Below are 23,262 nucleotides of genomic sequence, written 5' to 3'. Positions count from 1 at the left end.
TGCCCTTCAGGGCGTCGGATGTCGGTTCCGCCGTTTATCCCTTTCTTCCAAGCGCTTCTATTGGTGGCCAGGTTCTTCATATCCCTCATACTCATGTGTCTCCTTTCACTTATATCCTGGATCTGGTCCATCCATGTCTTCCTCGGCCTTCCCTTTTTCCTTTTGTTTCCCATTTTGGCTTCATGTATCTTCTTTGTAAGTCTTTTTTTCTCCATTCGTTGTATGTGTCTAAACCAGCTTAATTTTTTGTTTTCGATCTTCCTCATTATCGGTTCTTGAGGTCCAGCTAGGGATGGCGGTTTTTGACAAAACACCTGTTTTCGGTTATACCGGTTTTTTTTTGCTTACGGTTTAACCTGGCGGTTATAACCGGCTAAAAAAAACCGGTTTTTGGAAAAACCGGTTTTCGGTTTTTTTTTTAATCCAATAGGTTACAAAGTTACATTTACAATACACTTTAGTTTGCGATACTCCATTCGACTCGATATCAATATGATCAAAATTAGTAATATCGAATGAACATGTATTACTTTTATCACGTTTGTATATTTGTAGAATAGGTACATTTTAACTCATTTAATACTTCCTGTATGAGTGTATCGTTTTGAAAACGTAGCGAAATTCTTGGAGATTCGTATTCGTAATTAGTAATTCGATATTCATAGTCAGAGCATTATTTTTGGTAATCAGAAAAAGTCATTCATCCACTTTCAATGTCAAGAGTTAAGTGTGAAAAATAGATGATTACAAATACCTTTTCAAGGAAATATTATTATAATAAAACTTAATAATTATTGTTTCTGACTGATGTGATATTGCACTTTCAGTTTGCTTCTGTATTTTATAAAATAAAATAAAATTTGAATTATTGTTTTGTTTGGAATAATAACTTGAGAATAATAATTATGATTGGGATCCAAAAAAATAATACCTAACCTAATCCTAGTCACCGTAAAAACCTAATAACCGGTTTTTACTTTAAAAAGAAAAAACCGGTTATAACCGGGACAAAAAAAACAACCGGTAAAACCGGTTATTGCGAAGTAAAAAAACCGGTTTTAGGTTTAAACCGGTAGGTTTTTCCCATCCCTAGGTCCAGCTCTCTTCTGATATCTTCATTTCTGAATCTATCAGACTTCGTTGCTCCGGCTATTCTTCTCATGTATTTCATCTCGGTCGCGTTTATCATTGATTCATGTTTCTTTTGCACAATCCATGTTTCCGCTCCATATGTCATTATCGGATTTACTATTCTGTTATATGTATAGGTTTACCTATACTGAGTTTAGTTTTGTTGTTTATTTCTGACTTTCCAAAAATTGTATTATTTAAAGAGTAATACACGTTATTTGCCTTCTTCAGTTTATTACTTATTGCCAAGTCCGTTTTCCCATCATCTGTTATATATTTCCCAAATATTCAAAAATAAGTACCTGTTCTATTACTTGTTCCCTTACTATTATATTAGTATTCCTTTCTCTTCATTTATTATCGTAAGTTTTGTTTTGTTGAGATTTATTTCCATTTTTAATTTCTGTATCTCTTTTTGTCAAATATCTATTAGTTTCTTCATTTTCTCTACTGTGTCTGTGATTAAAACTATATCATCAGCGTATAGAAGGGAGTTAATCTTTATTGCATTTAAGTTTTTATATGTATTGAAGATTTCTTGTTTGATCTTTAGTATTTTTGATTAAAGTATCCATGACTATTATAAACAAGAGGGGGCTTAGTCCATCTCCTTGTTTAATTCCCTTATCCCATTTAAAAGTGCGTGATCTTTCTCGCATTTATTTGTACTTGGCCTTCCACTTCCATATATATAGATTTTATGACTATTATCATCCTTTTATAGCTTTTAAATATTTTCCACATTATTTCTCTGTTTATCGTATTAAATGCCGCCTTCAGATCAACGAACATGAGAAATAGTTCATCCCCTTTACGGCATTGTCTCTCTATTATATTCCTTATAATGTAGACGTTATCGTTTGTTTGACGGTTTGATCTGAATGCAGAGCCCGTTCGTCTTCCAATTCTTTCTCTATCACTGATCTTAGACGCTTCTCTATTTATAATTCTCCTGTATACCTTGAAGGCGACCGACGACGTCGCATGTATAGAAGTAATATTGTTTTGCCTTCGCATTGCGGCTGAATTAAAAATAAAAATTTTTATTTTATTTTTACAATCTGTAAGGTTTACCGATTGGGAGTGCTTAATTTTGAAAAAAATTGCTTTTATAGTAAAAAAAATTTCCTAAAACATTGGAAAATGCCCTTTTTTCAAAATATCTTAAAAAGTATTAGGGATACTAAAAATCTCAAGGAGTAAAAAGTAGGTAGGTTTTGCTTTTATAAATATGATAGATTCATTTTATTTTTCTGTAAGACAAAAATTGGTTAAAATATGGCTGTTCATGTTCATATTTTGCATATACTCGAACACTCGTGATTAGTGACTCGTTCAAGCCCTTTCAGTCATGTAAAAAATACATAAGTAAAGTAAATTGTTTGTAAAGCGGTAACGATTAATTTAATTTGGGGTAGGGGGAGATTTTCACGATTTTTGAAGTTATACTTCTTTACGCCCGATATGAGGGTGAATTTTAATAGGATTAAAACCTTTGATCCCGGCGCAGTCGCATTACAACTTTGTTCTGATTGGATGTTCAAATGGCATGACAAAAATTATCCAATATGGCAGCTGTGTCACAGCTGTGGGACTGTGGTTTGGTTATGTATGGTGTATGGTTGTTGCGATTTAAAATTTGTAGGAAGAGAAACAACAAACAGAAAGTTAGTTAATGGTTATACTGCCTTTTTAAATAGTTTTCATATTATATTTTTGGACTTATTAACATAGAAGAGATGATTGTTGCATGTCAAACTGTGACTAGTATGAGTGCCGCAAAATTACTGATAAAAAACCTATTAGCTCGAAGCCGTAGAGAACTGTGGATAACAACAATCAACCGGGACGATCTACGATCTCGCTTATTCAAAGCTAAAGAATCTTACACTGGTAAGTGTTTTAAAAATAGTAGATCAAATTTTGTTATGATATTGTCAAATTGTGAAACGTCAAAATATTTATATTTCATTTATTAACATTAATATTAATAATACAACTTGCGCAATTTGAAAAATGTGGTTTAAAAGGTTTTTTATTATAATTTTGTGTCTTTGGATTTGTCTTCCTTGGGCGTAAAATAATAAAACATCTATTTTTATATTTCACTTGTCACCGTGATGTGTAAATATGTATATCTGACACGTTAATAGTATGTGCCTTGATGGTCTTGTTGGTAGAGCATTGGACCAGAGATTGAGAATTCGCGAGGTTGCGGGTTCAATTCCCGGACGATTCATACTTTTTTCGTTTTTTTTTTAATATTTGGCATTGTTAAGTTTTGGTTAAATTTTGGTAATTATTGTTAATTTTTTGTATTGTAACTGTTAAGTAGGTATATTTATTTCGTTGAAATTATATTATAATAGAAGTATAACTTCTTACGTGCGTACAAAGTACACACACATTTTTTTTACCAAAAAAAAAAGGAGTCAACTTGATTTTGAGCCTAACTTGCTTTGTTTTGATGCTAGAAACTTTTTTAAAACATAAAAATAAAGCTTGGTTTTTGGTTTTTCCCGAAAAGTGCTTCATTTCTTGCTTATTTCACGTTGAAATATTTGTTGTTTGGATTTGACGAAACATATTTTTCATGAACCACTTCTTTTGCTGGGTCTATGGACTCTACGAGTTTACGATTCTTTTAATTTTTTATATTAGGTATGCTACATTTTTGCTAAGAATATTTTTTTCGATCAAATACTTACTTTTTGAGTTATTTGTAAAAATCGTCTGAAAACGTGATTTTCTTATCGAAAAATAAACATTTTCAATCGTAAATAACTCGAAAAGGATTATTATACAACTCCGAACTTATTTTAAACGCGCGGTTTTTCACCCACAACTAGGGGTGACTTTCATCTCCCGAGTAAAAGCAATCAACGGCACAAGCCGTCCAAATTTTCATGCAATTCGGAGTTGATCCTGAAAATTACACGGTATAACCGTATTTCCCGTTCATTTACTGGACTACAAGGTGTTTCTATAATCTGTATTTAATCCTACATAATAATGGTAGGGGAGCAAAGTATGCTAAATGTGCAGTCACTCGAGCGCTTTGGGGACCTATTGGGTTGTAAAGGGTAGGTCCTAAAACCAAAAAAAGCTAAGTAAAGTTTTCCATTTTAGTGGGTGCTTGCCATTTTTTAATTTAATTTTCCATTTCCAACAATCGTTTTTTCCGATTATAGCGACATCTATCCATAATTCGAAAAAATGTTTCGAATAAAAGTTACTTATTTTTACGTAAGGAATCAAAATCTGCAATAAAAAATGAGGGTTCCTATTTAAGATTTTAAAGTAACCCCCCACCCCACATCCATGGGGGGTCATGTTTGGTGCCTTTCGACATATTTTTCAAAAATATTGAATAAGTGTATTTTACAGTTTTTCGATCTGATGTTCATTTCGCGAAATATCGCGGGATTCGTATTTAAAATATTAAATTTACCCCCACCCCTCTCCGTGAGAAGTCGTGTTTGGTATCATTGGATAGATTTTTAAAAATATTGAGCATATATTTTTTAGTTCTTCGATCTGTCATTCATTTCGCAAAATATTCGCTTTTTTCTTGTGAAACTTTGGGACTCACCCATTTCCTTACGCCCGGCTCAAATCGTCAGATTTTTGAAATATACACTCTCTTGCATGTACTTAACCTACCTTATCTTAATCTGACAATTTCGAGTTTTTTTAAGGGTAGAATTTTTTTTTCGGGCCCCCCTTAACGAACTCCCCTGTGTTAAGAGCCAATATATAGTAGAGGTGCATCTGCAGGGTACCAGGTTTCTCACCATATGCTAATCTGACGCGCTCGAGTGACTGCAAAAATCCCCGCTTGGGCTCCCCTACCATAATAATAATAGACGAAATTACAAAAAAAAACGTAGATTAAGTAAATTATTTATTTTTTATTAAAATTGTAGGTTTCATTCCATTTTGCCGCTTTTAGGAGTGCCTTGTTTTTATAACATAGTTATAAAATTCACTGCAAGTCCACCTGAAATTGGTTTTCGTGGGTGAAAATCGGGACATTTAGTGTCCCGATCAGGTACAAATCGGTACGCGTCCCCAGACCCCTAAAAATCGGGACGTCCCGCGCAAATCGGGACACCTGGTAACGCTACTGGTACCTATGATTAATGTGATTCCTAATACATTTCCAGTGAAAATAATAACTTTTTGATAAATGTTGGCGATACAATTTTTTTATATGCATGTCCGCGAAGATTATAACTCCCAAAATATTTATAACGAAAAGATTTAGTTCATAATAGATGCCGATGAAAACAATTATTTCTCTTTCTGTTTCTGTTTGTGCCGACGAAAACAAAGGTTCTAAAGGTCTCAAAGGTCTAAAGAAAGGTTAGATTCGGGATTAGGGATTAATGCAAGTTAGGCAAACGAAACCTTAACAACTTACCGATAGAAATAGCAATTTTACAAATGGAAGTATTCAGGTCACAAAAAATGCTTATTTTTGTGATATTTTTCTTTTCATATAAGTACGCAACACCGGTAAACACAGAGCAATCATAAACAACAATGATAAGTCGTGGGCAGGCATGCCTTTTCAAGTGGCACTGGATACGATTAAATCGGGCGAATCGTTCAGTGACAGCACTTACTTAAAAAGGTGATTGCGTTTATTTTCAAGTTACCCCGCCATTTTCAAGTAGCCCCGTTTTACGGTAGTATACCTATTTAGAAAAAGTTAGTGGCGCCCTGTTCTGTTCCTATCTTTTGCTTCTTATCTGTGGTAATTTGTTAATCTGTGGTCAAACACACGACTCAGTGTCTAGCAATTGTAATTGTCTAGCTGCCGTTCGCATTATCAATAATTGGTGACCTTTGTAGCTAAATCAAAATAAAAAAAGGTTTAGACATTATCTATGGCTTGCAGTTTATCCACAGCACAGCCATTGATGTATTTATTTGGCAGTGTGCATGTGCAAGTCGATGACAATAGTATCTTTCTTATTTTTGAATAGTTCATCAGTTCGTGCAGTTTTGAGTTTTAAGTAATTTAATAAAATAATGACTTCCCAATATATTGAACTAAACAACGATAGAGAAGATCTAGTTCCTGGTAGGTACTTTATTATTACTGGCTGGAAATCATTATTATTAAGCATAAATTTATATATTTATAATATTCTGTTTTGTTCTATTTTTTTTTATTTACATAGTTTTAATAGTTGTTTGATCAGATCTTACTGGGAAGATCGAAAAAAATGGAAGTCCTGGCTGACGGAAGGGAAACGGCATTAGCTGTAGACAACCCTTTATATATATATATATATATATATATATATATATATATATATATATATATATATATATATATATCATAAAGGAGTATATATATCAGATCTTGTCCTCCATACTTTAGTGAGGAGTTCGTTCGATATTCGGTCCTCCCCATATCTCCTGGTGATTTTCTATTTTTTGATTTCTCTAATGTTTCATGGCTTCATTTACCTCTGCTTCTTCAATGTTTATATTATCTTCGTTTGTCACTACTTCAGATGTTGGTGGTTCATTATCATCACCTTTAGCAAAGTGTTTCGTTTTTATTAGTTCGTTTATCTCTTTTTTTTTGTTCACTGATCATTCTTCACATTTCTTTTTGTGTTCCGTAGAAGTCGTGTTCCATCTGTTTTGAGACGCTTTGCCAGTGTTCCCTTTTTATTTGGCTTACTAAAGTTTTCGTTTCGTATCTGATTGGTTTATAGTAGTTGTATGCCTATTGTGTTTGTGTTGTTCTGTATTGTAAAACGACTTTCTTTTTTTCTTCACATTTTATCTTCACTTCCTCTCTAAATCATAAGGTTTTCATTTTTGATGTGTTGGTATTCGTTACGGTACTTTCCTCTCTCCAGGTCATCTTATTGATGCGTTCATGATGTTATCTTTGAGTTTTTCTCAGCTTTCCTCGATGTTACCGTTTTCTAATATTTCAGTCTTGACAATCTTCTCTGATACTCTTTTTCCGCATAAGTATTCCATATTTAGTCCTTCGACTCTGATTTTTGTTTGTGTTGTTGCTGCTCTTTTTGGTGTGAAGTATTTCATGATAATTCCTATTTCACATAATACTAGGCTATAGTCACTACCTGCTGAGTTGAAGCATCATCTTACGTGGATTATTTTTTATGGATGTACATATATATCTGTTCGTTACAACATAATATTATAGATCTTTGTCCTCGTTTATTACTGAATGTATATTTGTGTTGGGCACAAGCGATACGGCCAGACCGATTTTTAGTTTGTTCAGAGATAATTATGTTGTTCTGAAGCTATTTTCTTGTGGCATTTTTGCAATTAACTAGTTTTGATGGGAAATAAGCCACATTACTAAAATAGTTATTAATGAAACAGTTCGTAAAGTATGCTTTTTGCGAACGCACGCGATGTTTAGAGCACGAGCGACAACGGAGCGAGTGCTATACATCGCGTAAGTTCGCAAAAAGTACTTCACGCACAGTTTCATACAATATTTTATCTACGATAAACAAATAAAAAAACTGTAACTCTTCGTCACTGGAATTCATTTCTATTCTACAATTTTTAGAACTTTGACATATAAAAATTCTATTTTCTTTCAAACCACATACCATATATAAAAGGATTATCCAAGAATTTTTACACAATAGGAAATAAATTCAACATTTCAACAACATTCAAAACAACAAATACGTTGAGATCTATCTAAAACAAAACCTAACAGTGAACAAGAAAGAACAAATAATTGTATTTATAAAATACCTTGTGAATGCGAACAATTTTATTTAGGTGAAACATCAAAACCATTAAACCTTAGAATAAGTGAACATTAGTCTTAGGGAGCGTTCAAATATTACGTAACGCAATTTTTGAAGATTTTTAACCCCCCCCCCCCCCACTACGTAACGCACTCTTATGGGAGTTTAACTATTGCGTAACGTAATTTTTGAAGATTTTTGACCTCCCCCACCTGCGTTACGTAATACTTGAACGGTCCCTTATATTAAAAATAGAGAATTTGATAGATCTCAAATATGTCAACACGCATGGGATAATGAACATGAGTTCAGTGGAGAGATTCAAGTATAGTCCTGAAAGAAACAGATAGTAAAAAGAGAAAAATCAAAGAAGCGGCTTTAATTATGCTAAACGAAACCAATTGTGTCGCAAATTCCTCGGTAGAATGCAGTAGGATGTGGTTACCCATACTAAAAGAGGAAGTCAATAGAAAGAAAATACCAGAATTAGTAAGTCAATAACATATCGAGTTAGTACATATTTCATATTTTAGTATTGTTTATATATCTATGTATTAATATTATTTATAATTTAAAATAACATATGTACATATTAAGGTCAGAAATTGGTATTAGTTTTGAGAGTAAACTAAAATAAGACCTAATACTTACGATGGTTTTCCCTCGTGATTTACTATGGAATCTCTAGCGCGAGATTTTTACTGTCATAATTGCATGTGGTTGTCTTTTTAAAACAGATCACATGTTATGATTTTTTTGTGACGGATATTCTTGAGTTGGGGTTGATTTCATGTAATCTAATGAACTATCTTTCAATAAAGTCGTCCCAGGAACGCAACTTATATTGGCAATATCATTTTAAAGTCTTCTACTTTAAAATGTATAATATATGTCTGAATTGCCGATATAAATGAGACATATTAAATAAATTATTAGAATAATTTTTTTACTAAGCAACAACATTTTTGTTTAATTCAGTAATATTTTTTGTATTTTGACAACGACACCCCATTTGGGCGTCGAAACGTTAATACAATCATTTTTTTAGTAAATATGTGGCTTATTTCCCATCAAAACTTTATATTAGTTTTACTCCTAAGTATGCGAGACCATTTTTCGTTGGAATTGTACCGCGCTGGACAGGCGAGAAGTGAGATGCAACTTTTAGATCTCCCTCAGCCTTCTTTGCTCCAGCATTCGTTGGTTTACAAATTTTAGAAACCACGAAGGTGTTACCAAAAAATCTGGTCCCAATAAAGTTTTATTTTTAACATTTTTTTAAATTTTATTAACAGTAAAACTTTCGCTTGTTATATTTATTAGATATGTTTTTGCCTTCATCTGCAACACAGGACGATTTTCTACCATTGCAATTCATTGTAATAAGCTTGTCTTTAAAGTCAAAACAAAATGAATATTTTTTATCAAGTACAACTTTACCATTTACCAAAAAAAGTGATGTGCCCAATGGCCTGTGAGACGGTTACATAAATTATCAAAAGTTTAACTACAGCCATTGACGTATTTGTGCAAACGGATACCAGTACCCAATATCTTTCTTATTTTGGATAGTTTACTTCTTTAGTTTTGAGTAAAATAATGACTTCCCAAAATATTGAATTCAACCGTGATACAGAAGCTCTAATTCCTGGTATGTACTTTATTATTAGTAAAATAAGAAAATCTACGGTTTCGTTTTGATTAAAATTTGAATTGAGTCGAAATTCATTTCGTTTATTATTAGTGTTGGTAATAATTTGTTAATTAAAAGCATATTATAGTCCAAGTAATGAAGCTTAAAATAGGACAAAACCTCGCAATTTTTACAGAATGGATCGATTTAATTGAAAATTTGAGAATAAGTAGTGGATAGTCCAAGGATCAAAATCTATATGATGCCAAAAGGCGCTTTTACCATGGGGGTGGTTGCCACCCCATGTCGGGGGTGAACATTTTTTATTATATATATTTTGACCGCAAAAGTTGCTAAAAACATTCATTCTAAGCAAAAAATGTTCTATACATTTTTTTGATAAAACTTATAGTTTTCTATTTATTCGCTATCGAAAGTGTTAGTTTTATATTAAAAAAATTAATGTTTTTAATCGGTTTTCTGCAAATAACTCAAAAAGTTTTTGTTTTATCAAAATAACTTTGCTTAAAAAAATGTACCTTCTGAAAAAATCAACAAAACCGTTGTTTTAAATTTTCTTTAAGACCAATAGTAATCGAGCTATACTTTATTATATGTTAGGTCTTCTTTGGCAAATGCTAAATATTGTAGTTTCAAAGTCAAAAGACGGGAAAACTATGCATTTTTCGAGGATCACTTGTTTAAACTAATTTAAAGTATTTAAAAATATCTATCTTCAGAAATAAAAAAAGTCTTTAGCTCCAAAATTAGGTGGCTTATAATGAAAAGAATGTCAGACCCTATATTTTTCAGCGAAAAAGTGATCGAAAGCAAACCCCTAATCACCACCCTGATTAAAATTAGTCATTGACCTTATTTCGTCTTCTTTACTTATGTATTATTAATAGGTTCTAGAAGTTTAACTGGTTTAGAATGATTAGTTTTTAAAAAAATGGAGTCAAAAGCAAATATTGAATTTTTGAAGTTTGGTAAAAAATTCCCTTTTCTTCAGAATAGAAAGATTATCATCAGAGATACAAAAAAATATTTAAATATAAAATTGTAGCTTATTTAATTCCCAAGAACTTGATTTCAAAAATTTACTCTACGGTAAAAATTGAGTGAACTATTGATAATTAAAACTTGTAATAACATGCAAAAATCACCTTTACCAACCCTTTCAAAGTCACCACTTTTTGCGACTGAGGATTTTAAAAGGATTTGGTATTAATAGTCTTATAGATCTTGTAAAAACCTACAAAATTGTTTTTTAACAAACTTTCTAAGATAAAAATTAAAAAGGTTACGGTTAAAAAATCAATATATTTTTTTCAAAAAAAAAAAAAAAAAAAAAAAAAAAAAAAAAAAAAAAAAAAAAAAAAAGAAATCCAATTGGAAGCATAATAATGTAAGTTAGCTTTGTTTTTAGTCATTGGCCTTATTAATTCTTCTTTATTTATATATTATTAATAGATTTTAAAAGTTTGACTGGCTTAGAGTAATTAGTTTTTAAAAAACTAGAGTTAAAAGCGAATAACGACTTTTTGTAGTTTGGTGAAAAATGCCATTTTCTTCAAAATAGAAAGATTAGCATCAGATATACAAAAAAATGTTTTTATATGAAATTGTAGGCTATTTAATTCCCAAGAACTTGGTTTGAAAAAATTTTTTCTACGGCAAAAATTGAGTGAATGGTAAATGAGTATATATCGAAAAACATTGATTTTTTCTATATAAAACTAACATTTTCGATAGCGAATAAATCGAAAAGTATTAATTTTATCAAAAAAATGTATAGAACATTTTTTGCTTAGAATGAATGTTCTTCAACATTTGCAGTCAAAATATAATAAAAAAATTCCACCCCTAAGATGGGGTGGCAACCGACCCCATGGTAAAAGCGCCTTTTGGCATCACATAGATTTTGATCATTGAACTATCCACTAATTATTTTCAAATTTTCAAGCAAATCGATCCATTCTGTAAAAATTGCGAGGTGAAATGCTTCGGTTCCTGGACTAATACATTGATATCAAAGTTCATCGATTATGTTTACTAAAGTTTTATATACGTTACAATATTCTGATCTCTCTAAATATCCAAACAATGTTTGTTTGCTTGCTTTCCTAACGAGCTGTATGTAATAGATTTTCATATCATAACTTTATTGGGGTTTTCCCATTGATTTTATAATTTTATTCTTTGCATGATACAACCATTATCATCGTCATATTATATACCTACCATCATTATCAACAGCTATTTCATCCATCGTTTGATGGTTTTTTTCTTCACTTTTACTTGCTGTTTATTTCTTCGCTTTATTTCTTCGGACCATCACGCTGTTTGTTACTTTGTTTTTGTTGACTCTTTTTTACTGGTTCCACATAGCTGCCAGCTTCCTTAACTGCATCCAATAGTAGATCCTTATATCTAGTTATTCCCTAGGTTGTTTATTAGGGTGGGCCGAAAAAATTTTTTCTGTAAAATAACAACACCTGACGTCAAAAAAGTTGCGTTGTACTAAAACACAAATTTTAAGCCCAAAATGAGTAGCTAAAAATATTTTTCTCCACTGCCACAAAGGCTCTATATTATTTTAATATAAAACGTCATTGCGGAAGTGGAAAAAATAAAAAAAATTAACTTTTTCAAACACAGATCTTCATATTTTTTTTATTATCTAATTTTTTAAACATCAGGGTTATTTATTCTGTACCCCAAAAAAAGTTTAAATAAAAACTATTGTTGTGGCTGATTCATGTATACGTTATACATATAATAACGTATACTTCGCCACTAAATAATAAATAGACAAAAATTAATTTAGAAACCTACTTCAAAAAATGTGATGATATAGGTACTCAAATAAAATATACGATAGTGTAAAAAAGTTAACATTACCAATCGTTATTTCACTTCTAAAATAACGTAACTTTGGACGTCAACGCTTCTGTACTGAACGGTACTGTCATAAATACAGGCGTAAAGGAGGCATTATATTGTTACCTACTGGAGAATAAAATCGAAAGGTCCCTGCAGTGGTTTATGTGCCAACAAGTTGCCTGTAATACATCTATTTGAACAACTGGATAGCAGTACCATGCACCACGTGCATTTTCGGGCCTCTTGGAGAACGACTGTATGTTTGCGAAACTCTATCTTAGCTTCATGTTCAAAAGTAGAATCATCAGCTGACGATTTCCGCAGTGACGACCTTAGTACAGATCAAGAATTTCTGTACGATATTTGTCAAAACAGAAAGTGGTGTCTGATTAGAACAACTTTCTAAGAGACAGCCTGGGAAAATGGTTCATTCTTGCTGGCTTACCACTGCTTCCCGCATCTTTCGGTTATATGTAGCAATCGGAAACCCCTCGGAAAATTTACAAATACTAAGCCATTTTAGAATAAAAGTGTATGCGCCCATGTGGTTTTGCATTAAGACTCAACCATCATGACTTTATAGTGCAAGACGTCTATTGAAGACGATATGATTCTGCGAGCAGATCTCTTCTTAATACCACAATTAAAAGATATAGTCTACTAAAAAATTTAAGTAAAGGGATACGTTGGCAGTCCAGAGAATATTATTTTGATTATGCTATTATTTGATGAACGTAAAAACATAAGACAACTGGGATTTTAAATAATTTTTAAGAGGAAATAATTAAATTACCAAGATAAGCGATATTTCATAGTAGCTGAATTACTTTTTTTGCGCTAAGGAATACTTTTAGATTATCGACTGTCAGAAAGTTTTATGAACAGAGCGTGTAGCTATGAAGCTATCAAAAGACCAACTAAGGGAAGTTGTTAAAAATTCTGACACCAGTCTTTTGGCATATGTAACAGCATACCATTGTCACACACAAGCGGTTGAGAGGGCGTATTTTCGTTTACTTTTTGTGTTCAAACCAAAGTCAGCTTTAGCTCAATTTATTTTTTTTGTATGCAAAAAAATCTACCATACAAAAAAATATAGTTTTTTTTTTAAAAATCCTTAGTTTTATATAGCTCTGTGGTAGTGGAAAAAATTATTTATCGGCCAAAATACTGACTATGATGGCAGTTATCTTATCAAACGCGTTTTTTGGCTCAGGCAACCATAATAAATTAAAAAAAAAAGAATTTGACATTTATTAGATGATTAGATTTTTTCGAAAAAATCTCACTCTAAAGGGGCGTTTAAACACAGCGATAAGTCCAGCAACTAGTTGTGATGACAAGTTGCTGTGATTTGTTGAGGTTGAAACGCTGTTTAGACGCTGCGATAAGTTGACCACAACAAGTTGAACAGGGGACCATTGTGTACATTAGACCCTTTTAGACCCTTCAATGAATTATAACTAGTTTTCATCGTAAACAAATAGATCCTGTTACTTTCAAAATATAAAGGTTGGGTATGTTATACAGGGTATTTACAAAGTTATAACCAATTTTATATGAAAATCGTAACAAGTTCAACTCACTGTATAAATAAAAATAAGCACAACGGCAATGGTTTATTGATGCCATATTTTATTTATTGTCAAAATTTTTAAAAATGATTGATATTGCTAATTTACTTTATATCTAATAAAGGGTGAGTTAAAACTCAAGCAGGTAGGTACATTATTTTTTCAGTAAAATTTAAATGGGATACCCTGTATTTTATATCACTATTAAAAAGTACCATTACCGTACTTTAATTTGTATACAACATTCCCTATTCGTCTGTCTACGCAAAAGAAAAAGTAATTAAAAATGCGTGATCAAGGGATCAGGCACGTCAACTTCTGTCGGTTTTTCAACAAAAGCTTTGATGGTTCGCAATACGTATTTGGACGGGTTTGCGAGTGGTTTGTTGGTTTTGGAGCGCCTGAGTTGAAAATATCAACAAAAAACATTCATACATTAAAAATTTAACTTTGTTTCTGGTGAAGCAACACAGTTGGAAAAAGCAGCTGATATAATATTATAATTGTCACCGGAAAGCAAAAAAGGTAACGCACAACTTGGAAGAACCTATAGTTTTCTAACTTCGCTTCTGGTGAAGCAACAGGGTTGGAACAACCAGATATATTATAATTGTGTCACCGGAAAGTGAAAAAGGTAACTCACAACTTGGAAGAGCCTATAGTTTTCTAACTTCGCTTCTGGTGAAGCAACGGAGTTGGAACAAGCAGATATATTATAATTGTGTCACCGGGAAGCGAAAAAGGTAACGCACAACCTGGAAGAACCTATAGTTTTCTAACTTCACTTCTGGTAAAGCAACAGGGTTGGAACAACCAGATATATTATAATTGTGTCACCGGAAAGTGAAAAAGGTAACTCACAACTTGGAAGAGCCTATACTTTTCTAACTTCGCTTCTGGTGAAGCAACGGAGTTGGAACAAGCAGATATATTATAATTGTGTCACCTGGAAGCAAAAAAGGTAACTCACAACTTGGAAGAACCTATACTTTTCTAACTACGTTTCTGGTGAAGCAATGGAGTTGGAACAAGCAGATATATTATAATTGTGTCTCCAGAAAGCGAAAAAGGTAACGCACAACTTGGAAGAATCTATAGTTTTCTAACTTCGCTTCTGGTGAAGCAACAGGGTTGGAACAACCAGATATATTATAATTGTGTCACCGGAAAGTGAAAAAGGTAACTCACAACTTGGAAGACCCTATAGTTTTCTAACTTCGCTTCTGGTGAAGCAACGAGTTGGAACAAGCAGATATATTATGATTGTGTCACCGGTAAGCGAAAAAGGTAACGCACAACTTGGAAAAACCTATAGTTTTCAGGGACTACCTTTTTCGCTTTCCGGTGACACAATTATAATATACCTGATTGTTCCAACTGCGGTGCTTCACCAGAAACGAAGTTAGAAAACTATAGGCTCTTCCAAGTTATTCGTTACCTTTTTCGCTTTCCGGTGACACAATTATAATATATCTGCTTGTTCCAACTGCGTTCCTTCACCAGAAACCAAGTTCGAAATCTATAGGTTCTCCCAAGTTGTGCGTTACCTTTTTCGCTTTCCGGTGACACAACTATAATATATCTGCTTGTTCCAACTGCGTTGCTTCACCAGAAACGAAGTTAGAAATATATAAGTTCTTTCAAGTTGTGCGTTACCTTTTTCGCTTTCCGGTGACAATAATTATAATATTCTGCTTGTTCCAACTGCGTTGCTTCACCAGAAACAAAAGTTAAATTTTTAATTTATGAATGTTTTTTTATATACTGATAACGATTTCCGAAGTGAAACTCGAAACGTCAAGTAAACTTGATTTCAAACTCGAATTGTGACTTATGTCCAAATAAAATAGGAAATCTTATTTTGTATTTCTCACGCCGGTAAGAAGACAACAATGAAATGACCTTTTTTACATTGGTCCGCATGTATATTTTTTATTTCAGCTTCGAGATGGATGACGTCACTAGTATGTAAATGCCAAAAAATCATAATTTAAAAATATGTCCGGATTTTTTAGTCGTCGGTTTACGAAATAATGAATTTATTCCATTTGGTTTTGCCACACTGTAGAACGTAGAACTAATAATAATTATTAAGTTACATAATATTTATTTAATTATAAAATTGCATAAAGTTATAAATTTAAAAAGCCATCGTCGTCATCTGAATAGGGAATCTTACTGATTCAAAAACAGCTTTCTTTGAAACACTTCAGATATCAGGACATCGAGATTCATTTTTCGGAAAAATAACAAAGAGTGCGAGCGGAGAAATCAAACTTGTTTGGTTTCGCTGTTTTGCTCTATGATTTCTGCCACTATGTTATCGAACACCCTATGTAACATTCTAATTAATTTTATAAATGTGAATCTAAAAGTTGGCTACAATTTTTGTTATTAACTTTTATTGCTATCTATTACTATAACGGATCTACGTAGCTTTACCCCACTAATCAATCACCCTGTACATTATTTAATTATATATGTAAATAAATTCTAATACGGTAAGATTCTCCTAAATTGATACGACCCAAGTCCAATGATAAATCGCTGTACCGTTTAGACACGACGATAAATTAAAACAACTCGATCCTTGTGATAAGTTGATACCAACCTCAACCCAACTCCAACTTTGATAAGTCGTGCGATGCACCGTTTACACACAATGATAAGTTGCAACAACTCGATTGACCTTGATAAGTTGTTTGATATATCGCTGTGTTTAAACGATCCTTTATACAGCTCTGTGGCAGTGGAAAAAAATAAAATTAATTATAAAACAAAACACTGTGAAGTAAGTTATCTTATCATACATCTTTTCTGGGGTCAAGAAACTTAATTAAAAAAAAAAAACAAAATAAAAGCACATTACTCAACGGCCCACCTTATTGTTTATATCATTATAGCTTTCTGTTTTTTATTGTTCTAAGTTTTTCGTTTTTGTCTCAAATATATTGGCCATTTCTTTGGTCCTTGGCTCATACGTTTTTATCGTCGTCTCTTTAATTTATTTTTTCTTTTTCTGTACTAGGTTTTTCATTCTTTTTTATTTCTTCTCGTATCTTAGTTCATCATCACGTAGCTCCACAACCCTGGGTGGGTCCTGGCTGACTGTACAACTTTCTTCCAATTTCTTCGGTCTTCCATCAACCTAGGGTCAAATGGGATATTCATTTTTCGGAGATCTGGTTGGATGTTATCTCTCCATCGCATTCTGGGACGTCCGAGAGATCTTTTGCCTGTAGGAATCTGCACTCATACACGTCTCTCGTTATGAAGTATGTGCATGTGGCTTGCCCATATTAGTCGCTGATTTAATTTCTTGGACAATATCGGCGTCATTGTAAAGTGCTTTTAATTCGATATTGTTTCTGATCCTATACTGGTTTCTGGTGAAGTCCGAAAATGTTTCTAAGTATTTTTCGTTCAAAACGTCTGAGCTTTTCTTCGTTTGCTTTGGTCATGGTCCAGGTTTCGCATCCATATGTTAGTACAGGTCTGAAGATGGATTTATAGATTTTGATCTTAGTAATTCTTATAAATCCCGTATTTTCCCTAATTAAACTTATAAATCCCGTATTTTCTAAATATAAAAGGTTAAAGGGCCCCGGTTAAATCGTTCTTCCAGTAAAATTTAGGCCTTAAACGTTTCTATCTTATTTTTTCTCCTAAAAAAATATTAAAAAAGGAAAATATTTCTAAAAAAAACTAAAATTTGCTTCTCTATAATTTTTTACGTATATCCAGAATTTTTGGAGTTATTATCAATCTTCTTCTTCTTTAAGTACCGTGCCCAAATTTTTAGGCGTGGGTAGCTTCCATAACAATTTGCTGATATCGTTCTCGATCTTGTGCGGCATGTAACAATTGATCTGCTGATAAGCCAGTCCATTGACGAAGGTTTCGGAGCCATGAATATTTCTTTCGACCAATTCCCCTTTTTCCGTCGATCTTTCCATTGAGTATTAACTGCAGCATCCTGTATCTGCTACCTCTCATTATATGCCCCAGATATTCAAGTTTTCTCTTTTTTATCATCTTCATTAAGTCACCTTCGCCTTGACCTACTCTGTTTAAGACTTCTCTGTTTGAAATGCGTTGAACCCAAGATATTCTGAGCATTCTACGATACGACCACATCTCAAAGGCTTCTAATTTGTTCATCATGTTAACCTTCATGATCCAGGTTTCACATCCATATAGTAATACAGGATACATATAACATTTTAGGAACTTGATTCTTAGTTGTAAGTTCAGCTGAGAGTTGCTCAGAATAGATCTAGGTTTCATAAATGCTCCTCTTGCAATTTCTATACGAGTTTTAATTTCTTCATCCGGATTTGTGTCTCGTTTATCCAACATCCTAGGTATTTAAAATGGTTAACTTTTGTTATTGATTCATCATTGACAATTAGTTGCATAGGGCCGACGTCTTGTTTACTAACCACAAGTAACTTTGTCTTTGTTGCATTTATGTTAAGTCCGTTATTGGAGCATTCTCTAGTGACTCGATCTATAAGGAATTGAAGATCTTCGATATTTTCAGCCATGATCGCGGTGTCGTCTGCATATCTGATGTTGTTAATAGTTTCTCCCCCGATTCGAACTCCACATTGTCCTTCCAAGGCTTCATTAAAAATTATTTCTGAGTATACGTTAAACAAAGTTGGGGATAACACACAACCCTGTCTGACACCTCTTTGAATGCAAATTTTGTCTGTTTCTTTGCCGTCTACCAGAATAGAAGCTTCTTGATTCCAATATAGATGTTGTAAAAGTCTCAGATCTTTATCGTCTATTCCAATCATTTCTAGATATTCAAACAACCTATCATGTTGAACTCTATGAAACGCCTTCTCAAAATCTATAAAGCAGACGTAAATTGGTTTCTGTACTTCCCATGATCGTTGAAGTAATATTAACATTGTGAACAAAGCTTCCCTTGTTCCCAATCCTTCTCTGAAACCGAATTGTTTGTTTCCCATTGTCTCTTCACATTTCTGCTTGATTCTATTAAGAATTATCTTAAGAAGTAGCTTAAGAGAGTGGCTCATGAGACTAATTAGTCTAAAGTCTTTACATGATGATGTATTAGGCTTTTTTGGGAGTGGAATAAATGTAGACTCTAACCATATCTGTGGCATCATACCAGTCTCGTATATATGGTTATAAATGTTTGTTAGTTGTGAGACATTGTCGTCATCCAGAAGTTTGAGCCAGTCTGATGGTATTTGGTCAGGGCCTGGAGATTTCCCATTTTTGCTCTGTTTGATGGCTTTCTCTACTTCCGCTTTTAAAATACTAGGACCAGTATTCGTATACTTTGTGGTGTTAAGTGGTGGCCTCGTATACAGGAAGAGCTCTTTTATATAGTTCGTCCATTCTTCCTTTTTTTCATCCAAGTCGAGAATTATTTTACCTTTGGAGTTTCTCATAAAGTGAGGAGTTCTTTTTCTCTGAGTGTAGGTAATTTCTTTAAGCTTTTTATGTATATTAAACTCGTCATGTTTTCTTTGTAGTTCTTCCATTTCACGACATCTTTGTTCCATCCAGTCCTCTTTTGCTCGCTTAACCTCGTATCTTATTTGTCGATATATCTCTCTATACCGAATTCTCGTCTTTGTTTTTCCAATTTCTTCTTTGTTGAATAAGGTCTAGTATTTTATCGGTCATCCAATCCTTTTTCTTTATTGGGTCTTTTTCTGGTTTCAAAACTTCGTTTGCTATGGTGACCATGGCGGAATTCATGATATCTAGATTTTGACCGATATTTTCTTGTCCAGATCTTTCTAACTGTTTTTTAATCTCACGATTTATCTTATTTCCGAACTCATCTGATATTACGGCATTTCTTAGGAGTCGAGTATTAGGTTTCTTCTGCGTTGTGGGGGCTTTTATTCTTTTTAGTTTTAGTTTGAATCCAGCACAGAGCAGATTATGGTTAGTTGCTGCGTCTGCACTTGGGTATGTTTTTGCAGATGTAATACTGTTTCTAAACCTTCTATTAATGATAATGTAGTCAATGTGATTTCTGACTATCTTTCCCTCTTGATCAGCTGGAGATTTCCAGGTATATAGTCGTCTTTTAGGTTGCTGAAACAAAGTATTTGCTATAATGCATTATCAATAGAAAATGAAATTTACGGGAATTTGAAAAATTCTAATTTTTCTAAGGCCGCACCTACATTGGATCCGATTTTCTCCGATCAGATCAGATCCGACGTCGGAATAGAAAATAAACCCATAGTATTAAATGGGGGTGCCTACATTGGATCCGTTTTTCTCCGATCCGATCAGATCAGATCAGATCCGACGTCGGCCGACGTCGGAATAAAAAATAAACCCATAGTATTAAATGGGAGTGCCTACATTGGATCCGTTTTTCTCCGATCCGATCAGATCAGATCAGATCCGATATCGGCCGACGTCGGGAGTAGCTTCTCCTATTCTCATCGAGAAGTGTTTGGTTTCATTCCGATTGGTTGCAAGTTGAGTTGCAATTTTAGTTGCAAGTTGGTTGCAAGTTGGTTGCAAATTGGTTGCAAGTTGGTTGCAAACTGGTTACAAACTGGTTGCAAACTGGTTGCAAACTGGTTGCAAACTGGTTGCAAACTGGTTGCAAACTGGTTTTAAACTGGTTGCAAACTGGTTGCAAACTGGTTGCAAGTTGGGGGTTGCAAGCTAACATGTTTAAATATATTCAATTCATCATCTCCTTAACACATCTTTATCGGAACTCATTGTCGGTGGTCGGTGGTCGGAAGATTACTGAACCAATGTAGGCACCCTCGCCGGAAAACCGGTCTGATCGGATCTGATCTGATCGGAGAAAGACGGATTCAATGTAGGCACCGCCTGTCGGATCGGATCGGATCTGATCTGATCTGATCTGATCGGAGAAAATCGGATCCAATGTAGGTGTGCACTAAATCATATATTTTTTTTAAATATGTGTTCTAAACCGGTCAAAATTTTTGATGTCATTACTTATCCTAAAGTAAAGAAACTCTTATAGGGATTATAAAATTTTAATTTTTGTGGAATTGGCGTATGTTTTATTTTTCACTTTTTCCTAAAAAATTCGAAAGGGTTCTCTTATTTTCGTCATAACTTGCTTAAGATTGATGCTATAAATTTCCCATGAAGCACAGATGGAGGTTCAACGAAATCGGAGATGAAAACCTACAGTGACTGTACCATTAGTTTATTTTCTAATTTTATCGTTTTATTTTAGTCAAAGACAATATAGGTCTGGATCCCGCGTATGAAAAAAAAGTTGATTAATAGCAAGCTTAAAATTTGTTAATAGCTTAAGGGGGTCTAGTCGGACCAACTTTGATATATGGGAACACTGGAACAGGGGAAGTTTTAATTGTGGAACAGCTTAAAAATTTGGAACGGTCATACCACGAAAACGGCACATGTATTTTGTCCGACAGAACAGACTTAAACTGTCCGAACAGAGATTAACCTCTCATGCAAAAATCAGACTGCTATTTATCACCAAATGGGCGTTTTAATGAGTGGAACATGTAGAATATGCCAAATGACAGGAATTATGACAGGTGATAAATAGCAGTCTGATTTTTGCACGAGAGTTTAATCTCTGTTCGGAGAGTTTAAGTCTGTTCTGTCGGACAAAATAAATGTACCGTTTTCGTGGTGTGACCGTTCCAAATTTTTAACCTGTTCCACAATTAAAACTGCCCCTGTTCCAGTGTTCCCATATATCAAAGTTTATCCGACTAGACACCCTTAAGCTATTAACAAATTTTCAGCTTGCTATTAATCAACTTTTTTTTCATACGCGGGATCCAGACCTAATAGACTATACTAACACAATCTCGAGAATGGACGTTATTTACGAATCAAGAATTTCGTGCGTAAGTTTCGGCTAACGGTACCTATATATGTATACAAAACCCGCGGAAACTTCTTTCTGCGTTGGGTTCTGGTCCGGTGTCGATGACCCTTAATATTTTAAACGCAATAAAGTTAACCTAAAATTCTGTCTTTATTTCTGATGATGATGTGATCCATGATATATCAGGGAGTTTATAGTTTGCGTTCAGCGACCTACAGCTTATTTCTACCAAATCGCTCATCCGGAAGAAAAGTATCACAAATCAAAAAACAACATTTTTCAGGGGAGACAAAAATAGGTTTTTTACATCTTAATTTAACTGTCAGTTTTAAACGGTATTAACCGCTGAAATTTTTAAAATAAAAACTAAGAATGTGGATACGTGAATGTTTCTAATAATTGTGTAAGGAGTAAAATAAAAAAAACCATGATATCTGATTTAACAAAGAAAAAAGATCAGATTTTGAGTTATGTCACTTTTGCTTTAAAATACTGGTCAATTTTTTAAACATTAACGAAAACTATACCCTATTCCACGAACATACGATTGTGTTGGTTTATCTCGACAACGAATATTTTATTGTGCAAAATATGAAGAACAAAAGTAAATTGCAAATTAAATTGTTGTTTATTGCAATAATTATTAAAGCCATTTACTTTCGTTCTTCTTCTGTTGTACACTAAAATATTCGTTATCGCGATAATCCAAAACAGTCGTATATTCGTGGAATGAACCATACCTATAGTCCAGGGCGGATCTGTTTTGAGATGGACGTTGAGAGGTGACTGTAATTTTTTTTTGCATAAATTGCTTGGAATTAACCCATATAATAATAATTGAGTTATCCTCCCACTCAAAAAGGTCCGGAACATTGTTTAAATAATCAAAATGTCAAAACATTAAGGAAAAATTCGATTTTTTTCTTCGTTTTTTGATTATAACTGTGTTCACTTCCGAGGAAAGTTGCACTAAAATAAAAGTTGCGTAATTAAATTTCCTACAATATAAGATTGGATAAATTTTTTAAAATTTGTTACCCTTGTTGCAAAATAGCAATAATTGCGAAAAAAACATAAAAAAGCAAGTATTCACATTTTACGTTTTTCAACCATTTCTGCTACACTTAGGACCTTCATATTTCACCCAGGAAAACTTAGCGATATGATAAAACAATACTGTAAATTTAGTTAAGATCGGTTTAATAGATTTTGCAAAATAAATTTTGCAATCCAGCTTTCGCAAAAAAAATTCATTTTTTCAAAATGTTGCAGGACTGAAAATAAAGCAGGTATCAAGTTAAATTTTTTTTACAAATAGAAGAATACTGTACCTTTCATTTGCAATTTGCAAAATTAAAATTGTTAACTACCACGTCGTCAGGAATTTTTTTAAATAAACATTAATTTTTG

At 33.2% G+C, this 23,262-nt stretch overlaps 1 protein-coding gene across 1 annotated transcript in view; it reads left to right on the top strand.

Annotated features, from left to right (window-relative positions):
- The first annotated feature begins 6,073 nt into the window (after nt 1-6,073).
- The window catches only part of LOC126891865 (choline transporter-like protein 1), a 224,822-nt gene continuing 207,633 nt past the window's right edge, over nt 6,074-23,262 (top strand). The window contains exon 1 of the mRNA XM_050661191.1: nt 6,074-6,220. Coding sequence (XP_050517148.1) covers nt 6,169-6,220 — 52 coding nt within the window. The 5' untranslated portion in view covers nt 6,074-6,168. The remainder of the gene's footprint in view (nt 6,221-23,262) is intronic.

This window comes from Diabrotica virgifera, chromosome 9, assembly GCF_917563875.1.
Source record: "Diabrotica virgifera virgifera chromosome 9, PGI_DIABVI_V3a".
NCBI classification, from domain to species: Eukaryota; Metazoa; Arthropoda; class Insecta; order Coleoptera; family Chrysomelidae; genus Diabrotica; species Diabrotica virgifera.
This window is presented reverse-complemented; position numbering and strand designations above follow the sequence as displayed.